The sequence below is a fragment of the Athene noctua genome, chromosome 9 (genome assembly GCF_965140245.1).
Source record: "Athene noctua chromosome 9, bAthNoc1.hap1.1, whole genome shotgun sequence".
In the NCBI taxonomy this organism is placed as follows: Eukaryota; Metazoa; Chordata; class Aves; order Strigiformes; family Strigidae; genus Athene; species Athene noctua.
Window position 1 is genome coordinate 6,351,403 of NC_134045.1, and position 12,285 is coordinate 6,363,687.

Genomic DNA, 12,285 nt, shown 5'->3' on the forward strand with positions numbered 1-12,285 from the left:
AAACTATGAAGACTTTATTTGTACAGTATATAAAAATATAGGAACAAAATACTATACAGAAAAATATAAAGTTAAAAATGAGATTGAGAAGATCTCTGTTTAAGAGGGAAGACAAACAGGATCACACTGTGCAAGCCTCAGACTTCAGAAAATAAAACTGTTCTGGCAATTTAAGTGGTGGCACACACAATCCAAACAGAAAAGATGCTGCTTACCACAGCCAGAGACAGAGGTGTGCCGAGGGATAAGTTTCCAGCACAGGGAACTTGTCTTGCAGCTTCCAACATCCTTGCAAGTTTGTTTTCGTTAAACAAAGTGAAACGTAAGTCCTCTTCCACGATCTGACCTGGAGATAAACATTCTCATACCCCGCAGCATATTTATGGTAAGGGTGCCAAGAGCCCACTGTACCTGGCCATCAACACATCTCCTGCCTGTGATCCCATGCCATGGGTTCAGATTTATGTAAACCAACAAGTCTGCAGCACACCTGCACACAAATACAACCGGAAGCTGCCTGTGACCTGCCAGTGAACTGCTAACTATGATTTAAGGAAGGCAAAAGGTCAGTGAAAGCAATCTGATGAAATCCCTGAGTCTCCACCAGTTCCTCAAAGGGAGGAAAAAACAAAAACCAACAACAAAAAAAACCCCCAACTGAAAAACAGCAACCAGCATTCCTTTCCAAGGTACTGTCTCAGTACACTGCTGTCTTTAAGGACAACACAGCCTTCAGCAGCCAATAGTACATCTCCTCCTCTTTACCTGTACTTCTAGTGTTTCATCTTCCACAATCAAACTGTCCAAGTTTGCTTGTGAGTGAAGCAGGAAAGAGAGGAGAAGGAAATGGGAGCAGAGATTAATGAATTACAGTGCAAAGTATATAGATTTTCCAAGCCTGTGCTCTCCATGAGTACAAAACAGGGTCTGTCCTCATCAGGCAATAACTGCCAACTGACCCTAGACCTTCAAAAGAACACGAGAGTATGTTCTCTAAAGCAGTGAGCCTGCCTTTACACTGAGTATCAGCCACGCTAGCAAGATGCCAATATTGCCACCTTTTTATCACCCAGTAATCACACCAGGACTCCACAAGAAAGTGTGGTGGGAGTCTCAGGTCTTCAAGTTCTTCTTATTTTGTTGATTTGTAGAAGAGATTTGCAAGTCCCTGTGCTGTATTCACACTGGAAAAGAGTGCAGCAACACACGCTGGAGACAGTCCAAGAATTACTGCTGTGCTGAGGCAACTTGCGGAGTCTGACTGAAGAAAATTGACCTAAGAAGAAATAAGGGTAGACATAAAAAGGAAGATGAAGGAAGAAGGGAATTGCTCCAGGCACCAGCACATTGCAGTTCCTGCCTACTGCCAGAAAGGTGCTGCAGCGGTTCCCGTCTCCTGTAAGCAGCATGTGCAGGACAGCAGAGCCTGGGACTGAGCAGTTGTGCAGGGTTGATCAGCAGCACGTTTGGAAAACCTCTGGCAGGCGTAGGGACCACTCTCACTGCCACCTGTAGATCTTCACCGCCTTCTCAGTCAGAGTAGCCAGGAGGTGGGTTTGGTTCACTTCCAGGGGGCAGATATCCAGCACAGGCAGGTCAGCCTGCAGCTTCTGCAGCAAGGAGCCACTGCCAGCATCCCAGAGCTGTGGGACAGAGAGGGTCAAAGGCTGCAGGAATCCCCCCTCCCATCCAGAACAGATTCCTCTCTCTAGAGGAAAGACTTTCAAGTTACTTACAGGACTCTTTCTCTACTTTTGTACCCTGCTTGGATGATCTCAACAGACTTGAACACGATGTTGCCCAGACTGCCCTCTCCTCTGACCCTGACTCACACAGCCCATCCCCTGCAGTCAAGCTGCTTTTTCACATAAAGGGCAGCCCTTCCCCTCAGCGTCCCTGTCAGTCCCAAAGAGCCTGCACCCTCTCTCACAGCACATACCACCTCAGCTATCCGGCCAAGCCTGTTACACCACTCACAGTGCCCAGTTGCACCAGCATGCCCAACTGCATTCCTCTGGTGGACAATTGGGGCTCGCTGTCTACATTCCTTTCAATGGATGTGGACCTTGGCTGATAATGAGTGTCCCATGCCATCAGAGAGTTACACCAGCTACAGCAAGTACAACAGTCCAGCCTGCACAGAGTAAGGTGCATGACAAGACCAAAACACACCGATGCTGTGACTGATAAGGCTTCTCTCCTAAGAAGTGCAATAAAACCCTCCACCACACTGAAGAGCAACATAGATACCAGGGCTGAATTAGACGCCTCATCACCGGCACACACAAAGATGCTGCCATCCTCCTCTGGGCTCTGAAAAATGGCGTTCTTGGTCAGCAACTTGCAGGTGGGCCCAGCACTGAAAGTCTGAACCGGGTTAGAAGAACACACCACGTCTTCCGAGGCCTCTGTCAGTGGGCTGCAAGTCAGTTCCATCATCACACAACGTACGCATGGGTTATTTTTACCTGTGGCAGAAATAAAAAGATAACCTTGGGAAAACTGAATTGCAGACAAGTTTTAACTGTAGGAATACAAGCAACACCACCTTGCAGCTGCCTCCTTTTGCCCTCACGCAATTCTTATCTATGTGCAGATGCTCATTGCTCCAGCTAGGGCAGCTACTACATTTCTGCTGTACCCTCGGCACCAAAGCTGCTCCTGAACTCAATGAGCAGCAGGCCAGAGCAGTGACGAAAAGCGCATTGCAGACACGTGCCATTACGTACTAGGCCTGTATGTCGCAAGGCAGTGCCGTGTGCTGATCTCCGTTTGAATATCGATGCATCCTCCAGGTTCCAGTGGCAGGTGATGAGGCCGGTAGGAGTTGCCAGCTTTCTGTTCCCAAAAACAGGCTCCTTCCAAGGTCCCAGCTAATATTCCACCGTGAGGCAGTGAGGCTGAGGCCATCCGGGGCAGATAGGACAGTGATACCATGGGGCACCTGCAAGTGGGACTGGTAAGTCAGTGCTGCCAGCTGCAACCACGTTGGCATTCTGCCTCACCACTTCAGAGCTCCTCTCTCCCACCACATTGCAAAGAAAGAGCCTAAGCAGGCTACAAAATGGTCCTTCAAGCAAGGAACCCCAATGAATTTCTTATTGACAAACTCAACTTAACTACTGAGCCTCATGTTTTAAAGGAGTGTAAATCAGCATTTGATTCCCTGAATATAAGAGATGGAAGTACCAGCATCTCACATCTCTTTCTAATTTGTTCTTTCTGAATTAAATACTAAACCCAACTCCAAAACAAATTCATTTCTCCTGCTTAGGCAGCACTGACTGGTGAGTCCTTTTTTGACCACTGTGTGCCTTGAAAAGCTACAGGTGCCAAGCACTCGTACTAAGTTATACATGTATCATGCAACCTTATGAAAGGCTTCTCACATCTGTGCTAAATTTGAACATCTGAACAAGAGATTCACATAAAACAATTTAAACTGTTATAATTGCTGTGTGATTTATGAAAGAAGCTATGTTTAGTTTAAGTATATTGGTGAAGTTGAAAGGAATGAAAAGTCCTTATTCTGTACTTGGACTTCTGAGGGACTAGTTCCTGGACATGAGAGTTGGTGTCTCTCAAATCATATATCATGATGGAGCCATTGACTAATCCAGCATAGATGTAGTTTGCATCATCGAGGCACCAGCAGCAGCTCCAGACAGGACGGCCAGCATTGTATGTCTGCACCACAGTGTTTGTTGCCAAGCTGCAGAAGAAGAGCAAAGTGTTGGCCCATTGCAAACATCTACTGATGACAAAATAGCATAATTAAGGTAAGTAAACATAGCTTTTAAAAGTCTTTAGACAAATGCCTTTCTCTCAAGTGAATTCTGAATTAACTCCTCCTTTATTCAAGACACGAATCTGGAAAATCTAGACAGAATCATCACTCAGATATTGTCAAGTGATTTATAATTCTTCTAGACCAACACTTCTTTTTCCAGATTCATTTTTGGAGACTGGGAAAGGAACTGCCAGAGCAGGGTCTCAGCTGCCTTACTGGAAAGAGAAAGCTAAGTTACTTTTCTGGAAACAGTTAGGAGAAGCGACTATAGTGTAATCCCGTAATACCACGTATTCCTGAGATCACATCTCTTCAGATTACATTTCTCTCTCTCTTTTTTCTTCCCACCCCCCCCCCCCCCCCAAGAGTAACAGTGCTTATGCCTCAAAAGAATCCAGTTTAAGCAAGAGTGGGACAGTGAGCAGGGTAAAGACAATTAAGTGTTAATTTTTTAGAAACAATTTGTGGAAGGAAGAAGAGGGGAGTACAGAGGGGCACAACCCAGAATAGCAGATAAAGTTGGTGTCCGATAGAACATACTTGCAGTGGACAGTGCTGTCAGCAGAAGCTTGGCACATTAAGAACAGTGCGAGATAGAAGACAGCACATGTCAAAGTCACTCTGGACATCCTTTGAAACACATGGGTTTCTCCCCAGGGGAGGTGATTATGCTCAGAACTCCAGAGAAGCAAGTCATTGCTCCCAGGTAAGTACAAGGGGAACAACCACAAAGACGAATCTGGCTGGGGAAACAGGGAGTTTGATATCAGAACAGCGACTAGTTCAAAACAACAGGAAAAAAACCCAAAGTCATGGTGCTATTTTAAACTCCTGCAAGCCAGAACAGGAGACTTAAGGACATCTAGCACAATTCCTTTTGGTAGGTTGACTATGAAATCGTAAGTAGAGAAGAAAGATGACCAGAGGAGAACTTCTATTTCAGAGGGAGACTGAAAGAAGTACAAGGATGCTGCTAAAGCAAGCACTTAACCCCAGGACATTCTGGGATCAAGCACAACAGCAAGAGGTTCACAAGTTCCGATGCAGAAAAGGCAGTGGGAGGCAGATAGGGGAGTCAAACGTCTAAGGAGATACTGCAATGAGAAGCCACTCTTCAGATTAAACCAGGAAAAGAATACCAACCTCATCAGTTAGAAATCTGACATGCTGACTTTAGCATAGGAGACACAGTTTTGTTTACTTTTAACTAGTCTAGCAAACATTTCAACATGGTAAGAAGAAAGCAACATTCTTTACGTTTTTGTTGCAGGATTAAGTTCTCTTCATTGCTTTGCTCATGGGAAAGAATTGGGACTAATCAGTCATAACAGGCACATACCCTGCCTAACCCTATACTGACAGACAGATGTGCGTAAAGATGTTAATAGAACTCAGTAAGAATCAATCAGCCAAAATTCTGAAGCAGCTTAAGTTTAGGATTGAAGAGCAGCAGAGTAGCAAGAAAACAGTCATAGGCTGTAAATTCTAACAGGACTGGACACATTTTTCTCTCAGCTTCTGCATAATTAGTCTCCAACCTGCTGCTTTAAGCCTCTGCTAGCTCTAGAGAACCCATGCTCCTCTAGCATGAGCTCAACAGTGCTGTCTACGCCTTCTGTGTCCCAGATGAACCCCATGCTCTGCAAGAAGTTTAAAGTCAGAGAAGCCTATGGAAGGGTTAGCTCAGGGAAGAAAGCACCCAACCTAAACCCCCTCATTTCTGTTTTATGCCATACAAGTTTCCATGCTTCACACTTCCCTGCAGTAACAGAAAACTAAGTGAACAGTAAATTTCACATCTATACATTAAGCTATGTTTGTTCTCAAGACAACTTGGCCAATCTGTGTTGAGTTCCTTGTTTTCCACTGGGAAAAGCATCACAGACAGCTGGCTCCGTAACACCTCCACCTAAAAGATCCAAAAGCATGAACAAGTCTTTCCCTCTTTTAGTTCCCTCACGCAGGGAGAATACACCTGATCTCATTTTAGCAACATACTTTAGAAAGCAGAATAGCAGTTGCTGCAAGACATTTCTAGCAAGACAGAAAAAAATCCAATCCACTCTCTTGCACATAAGCAAAACTCTGCTGGGACAGGGCTCACCTGGTAAGTTTGAGAGTGTTGTCCAGAGCAGCAGAGAGCAGCAAGCCGTCTGCTCGGCTGCCAAAAGCCAGTCCCCGAATCTGTTTACTATGGATGGGAATGTACTGACTGCTCTTCAGGTTGGCCACACTCATCATCTTAACACCACAACCTGTCACAGAGTAAGGATAAAGCAGGTTATCACAAAGCAGCATATGTGTAGAACCAGGAATTCAATGCCAGAACTACGTCTGTTCTGAAGCCTGTGGTGGGGTGAACATGTAAAAGTTATTTGCTGTTCTGGAGAAGAACTGCCACAAATCATTCTTTAGTTCAAAAGGCAACAGGCCTAAATCCTTAAGGATCCCAGCCAGAAAGAGCAAACTCAGTATCAGTGTTACAATTCTTGTTACAAGAGCCTGCTGCTCTTCAGCCAGTTTCTTCAAAGACATTCTTGCCTAGATAAAAACACACACAGTAGGATTACATGGCTATTTAAGAGAACAAGTGTCATTGCAAAGAATGGTTACAGGTGAACTTAGCCTGTGTGCTACAAGAATTACCACAAAGCCTCCATTCAGAGATTCATTCCCTGGCTCCAAAAGCCAGAAAAATAAGGTCAGTGGAATGCAGAAAACAATTTTGTTATGCCTAGATAAGGCATATTAATCTCAAAACCATTAACCAAATAAAGTAAGCTTCATCATTCAGCTGGCATTGAAGTACTTTGCAAATAAACTCTCTCAGACTCCTTATGCTACATCTATTTCATTGAAAAAGCAAGTTGGTGCTGGTCCAAATGTCAGGTCACTTGCCCCTGCCCCTAACAGTGAGACAAAAACAAGGCTGCCCATGACTGCTTGGCTTCCTATTTCCTCACTGAGAAACAGTGCTCCTATCAGTCATATTCAAAGGTTTTTTTGCCCACCCCCCTGATTTTTTTTTTTTTAAAGAGTATTGACAAATCAGCAGCACGTGGATCAATCCACCTGCAGTTTGGGGTAATATTTCTCACTCAAGCACTGGAAGCTTCTCTGCAGGCCCCCAGTGTGCTGGCCCCTTGTTATTTCAGAAGACTCACCTTTGCAAGGAGTACCAGACACACCTCTTCTTGTGGATGTGGCACTTCAGCAGAAGAGCCGGAGACCCTCTGCTAGAATTCTGCCATAGAAGTGACAGGGGAAAGAAGGTACCTCGCTAAGCAGAAGCAACCAGTGCAGGGGCCAGATGAACTGCAGGGAGTCTTACGAGTATTCCCAGTTTACAAGGCACATGCAGAGGTCAAGCAGAGAAGGGGGGAGCAGGGAGCAAGCAGAAAATACATTTTACCATCACCTATGAACCCCCAAATCTTGACTTGCTTAATTACCAGGAATAAAAGTAGACTGTGGAGAAGGCTGTGATACCACGAGACAACTCAGCGAGTCACAGTATGCCATTACTCTGCAGTTCCCAGTCTGAGACACCACAAAAACCTTTTCCAAGTGGTACTTGCGCTGGCTTTGGCTGGAGGGGAGACTGCCTGGGGGGCAGGTGCGGGAGCTGCCAGGTTGCTGAGAAGCACTCACATTGTGCTGGGCCACCAGAGCCTTCAGCTCCTGCAAAGAAAAAACCTAAAGAGCTTTAATGCGTCACTGTGATGTAACCTTCCATGCAATCTGTTCCAAATGCTCCAACTGTACTTGTTCTCAGATAAAGAGGGAAAATATGGTCCCATTTCCACGCTGTTCCTGAAATGCTGTATGACAGTGAGCAACAGAAGCATTCAAATGCTATGCAAGTTCTGGCATAGCGTACTCAAAGTCTGTTACTGTATGTATTAGACCCTGTGAAAGAGGACTCTTGGGCAACACATAAAAGCCAGTAACAATTATTACCAGATCAATGCTGTTTAGAAGAGAATGAACTGCCAAGTATTACATGCAGCTAAACCACAAGAGAAAGTCAATTAAAACCATTTTCCAGAATTTTCAGAATGCCCCATAAAAAAATAAAAGCCCAAGTTTTAACATAAAGGGTGTTGCAGGAAACAAGTCAGTCTATTTAATGAAGATGACCCTGTTCTTGTAAATCCTAGGCAGCAAATTCCAGGAACAACACAACTCTCAAGAGCTCCAGCCCTGTTTTCCACCACGTCCTCCCCCCTCTTCCTCCACCTCAGCTGATGAATGCTCGTGGATGCTCAGCAGAGACATGGCCAAAGGCAGCTTCCATCAGCAGCAACGTACTCCTAGAATTCCTCTTTCCACAGAGATTGTCAGGGGTGAGGTGGGTATGCAAGTAGTGGCACTGACATATTGTGAGTCAACTAAAAATGTCCCTCAAAAAAGCACGTTGACCACCTTATTGCAATCCAAGGGCAAAACCAGATAGTACAGAACCCCAGGGATATTAGAGGGAATGTACATATTAAGAAAATTGCTACTTGCTTTCTGTTATCTGAGCAAGATATGCTTCAAATACTATGTAATTTTTAAACAATTAAGGACCATAAGAGTGATATTATGAATATATTAGCAGACTGCAAGCTAGCTTCAGTACTGAACCAGCCACTACCACTTAAATGCTGTCTAAGGCAGGCAGCAGTTCCCAAAGACATAAGATCAAAGATCAAGCTCTACATTAATAGTTATCATCAAGACCTATAATGTTTGGAAACTGCTCAAGAGGAGAGCAATTCTGATATTTTACAGAGGTCTGATGTGTTTTGCATCAAGTGCATTGCAAATTCCCCAAGGAAATAAAAGAATTGAAGCTGAAAACTCAAGATGATCCCATTAGATCATGCAAAGACGAAACAACCTGGGGAGACAGGTGTGAGGGTTGCCAGGATTCTTATGATGGAAGCTATAGCGTTGGGCTTAAAGTAGCCAGTGAAAACACAGATAACTTAGAAAAAAGTGACTTTTAATCAAAAGTTTAATAAACTAATTTCTAAAAGGCAGGAGGATATTACCACCACTGAGGATCAGAAAAGATTAAAGTTATTTGTTGCTCTGGGGAGTTTACAAAACTCTCCTTGTCACCTGCACTCAACATACAACTTTTACACAAGTTATTAAAAAGGAAACCAGACAATTAAAAGCAAAGAACTATTAGTTCCATGTTTACATTTAAACACAATGGACGAACTCAGCAGAATCAGGAAGTCTTACTGGAGACACATTACCACGGGGATTAAAAATGTTACTCTGCAGAACAAATTCCACTAATTGTGCTCAAAAGAACACTCTCTTCTGATAAATGTAAGCCTATACTTTCCTTCAAGATGCTTTGCAAAGTTTTCCCTATGCCTGGTGTTAACTAAGGGCCTCGAGAGCACACTCGTGTCCACCTCCTAGATTTCAGCTTACCATTGCAGCGGTGAATGAACACAGTAACGCAGGTTGAGGAAAGAAGGGGATATAAAGCAGAAGTCTTCCCGAGGAGCATGCATGATAAGTAGAAGCAGGAGAGCGCAATGAATACGAAAGGAAAACCACCAACTACAAGAAATTCAGAACACTTTTCTTTTGAGTATTAGGTTACAGTCTTAATAGCCGGTATGAAGCTTTAAAGACAAAGGCAGTTATCAGATGACTGTCCCTCTCCGGCTGTGCCCCCACAGACCTCTCACAGAAGCCATGCCTGCTGGCTTGCACCACACTGCCCCAACCCTGCTTTAACAGAGAAACACAGAGGAGGGTACAACCTCGAGCTGTGGTGCAGTACACTACAGGCATTCCACCTTCCAGGTTCAGGTTCAAATTCAAAGGGTCACAGAGCATTTTTAATTGGCTTCACTATAAGTAACAGCTGAATGAAATATCATCTTTTACTTCTTGTAGATCTTCCCCAGACATCAACTGGAGGTGATCAAAGATGAAAGATTTTTATGTCATAAAACCATTAGCCTAAAATTTTTCTAAAGGTATTAGGTTCACAAATTTTAATTGATAATTTGCCACCCAATTCTTTTTGGATGCTCTGAAAATCATATTTAAAAAAGCTTTTCCAATACATCAAGCAATATAAACTGACCTTTGCAAGGCTCACAATTACACTTGCTTTCTTCTCCACAGCAGCATGCAATCTCCTGCCATTTCCCTGCCAGACCTCCTTTTACTGCTCCATACGCAAACAGAGATACTGTTTCCCACTTGCAGAAATGAAGCTAACTTACACTGAAAATTTTGGCAGATTCAGGAGGTGTACCGCAATAGCTCCCATCTGATTCCCTAGGCTTCCAAAATGCAAGTCTGAACCTGCCATGCAGTGCACACCATATAGCTCAGCATAGCACACACAGCAGGTTTGCAAATAGAAACAACAGTTTAGAGCTTTCTTCCAGAGTTTCAGTTAACTACCTACCCTCTCTCCCCTCAACTTCAAGTTCCTTTCCCCACGTATTTTCATATAGCTAAAGACTTAGAAAACATCCCTTTTCTAGCCTCAATCATTCTAAATACTTCAATAAAAGTACAACGCACAATACTGTTAATGGACAAGGGCAGGGAAAAACGTATACAAACCTAAAACCAGGTCATAATTAGTGACTGCTGATGAGGCACAGCTCTCAAGGCTGTTAGCAACAAAAAATGATTCACACAATGACTTCTGGGGGGAACCGATGGCATTTGCTTTCCTAAAACTTCAGACACTAAGGTTTGTACGCAACCAATGAACATCAAAACTATTCCAATAAAGTTCTGTGCAACTGAACTTTGCCATACCAACCATCCCTCTGTGTGTACGGACATTACATACATTTCTTTTGTAATCCCAAAGCACTTTGGTTTCTGTATTGACTTACAGCTTTATACCCCAGTTAAACATACTGTTTTCTTACACCATCAGTAACACCGCCTGCTGAAAGGACCAGGGCAACAGACTGCCTTGTTACATCTTCAAGTTCAACTTAGAGGTTAGGAAAAAACACCCCAATTTCTCAGTAAGGATGCTCAAACAATGGGATGTCCAGACAGGATGTGTGATCTGGTTGCGTACACTCAATGCCTGACATGACAGCGCCCTGAGCAACCCAGCCCAACGCTGAAGTTACCCAACTAGAGTTGGGCTAGAAACCTCCAGGGGTCCCTTCCAACCTAAACCATTCTATGCAAGCAATTGCTTTACTAGATGACCTCTCTCATAAGACGAGGAACTCGTTAGACATACGCTCCAAATATAATCAAACAACTTTAGAGACTTATTCCAGACTTCCTGCTCATTTTCTGCTCCCCAGCAAATTGTTTTACTTTCCGTTTAGTCACAGTATAAACAACCACCTTAAAATTGCTTCCAGCATTCACATTAACCACTACAGGACAGTGATGAATGCAATATAAATAGTGAACCAGAGCTGAAAGAACACAGGGTACTTAATCTTTAACACATGCAACTTCAATTCAGTTAGGCTGGGTACTCTATCATTTAACACCAAAAAAAATTGCAGGAAGACATTATGGACCTGCAGTTTTATCTTATTCACATTTTTCTTAAGCCAGAGTTTGAAGTGGACCAATTTTCTATTAGCTCCAATAAGCATACAGCTTCATGTAGGAATTTAGGCAAGCAATTTATAAAGCCTTATCTTACGTCACACAGGAAGATTTCAACAAAGAGGATGTTGCTTAATTTACAGACATGAATAGCCAAGGCTATAAAAAAAAAATCCAAGAGTAGAGAAAAAGCATAAAATCAAGTGAGTTGCTAGACAGCAAGAGATTAGATATTATCTACTTCATGCAACAAAAAAGTAGCAAACTGGCTATGAAACAGGCTCTTGGAAAACCTAGCACTGGTGGAACGTGCCAGATAATTCACAGTTGAGAGCACCGAGTCCACAATTTACAGGAATCCTGCAAAAGCAGCTGTGATAGGTTACAAAATATCACAGTATTGCATAAGCCAGAAAGGAAGAAATCATTTAGCAACCGGTCATTAATTTTCAGTAATTTGCATTCTAAGGGGACAGAGGTGCCTCTCAGCAGCTGTTCAGCCTACCCTACTGACAGGCCAGGTCTCATGGTACCAGTAGGTGCTTAAGGAGAACGCTGACTGACCTTCACAAAAAAATTAGGCTTTTTTTGTTGTTTCCTTTTGTTTTTGCAAATAGCCATACCTCTTCATAAATTACTTCTCAAAGGCTCTTGACTAACTAGTGATAACAGGTCCCATTATAGGTTTACTGTAGGCATTTTCAAAACTTATTTTGATGCAGCTGAGAGAAAGATGGGGAGAATAAGTTTGGTGTGTACTACGAGGCCTTTCCAGTCACCACAAAACCTGAGGAGGAATCTGCAACAGCAGCAAAAAAACTCTACTGCTAAACTGCACTTGCAACTTTGCTTAAGTCTTAGAAGCACAAAAAAAAAAAAAAAAAAAAAAAGTCAGTGTTATGTAGTATACATGAATATGCCAGCCTGGGATG

At 43.3% G+C, this 12,285-nt stretch overlaps 1 protein-coding gene across 1 annotated transcript in view; it reads right to left on the minus strand.

Annotated features, from left to right (window-relative positions):
* The window catches only part of RFWD3 (ring finger and WD repeat domain 3), a 23,240-nt gene continuing 10,955 nt past the window's right edge, over positions 1-12,285 (minus strand). The window contains exons 8-13 of the mRNA XM_074913476.1: positions 7,243-7,471; positions 5,895-6,045; positions 3,536-3,712; positions 2,730-2,944; positions 2,251-2,468; positions 1-1,643 (exon numbers count right to left, since the gene is read on the minus strand). Coding sequence (XP_074769577.1) covers positions 1,500-1,643; positions 2,251-2,468; positions 2,730-2,944; positions 3,536-3,712; positions 5,895-6,045; positions 7,243-7,471 — 1,134 coding nt within the window. The 3' untranslated portion in view covers positions 1-1,499. The remainder of the gene's footprint in view (positions 1,644-2,250; positions 2,469-2,729; positions 2,945-3,535; positions 3,713-5,894; positions 6,046-7,242; positions 7,472-12,285) is intronic.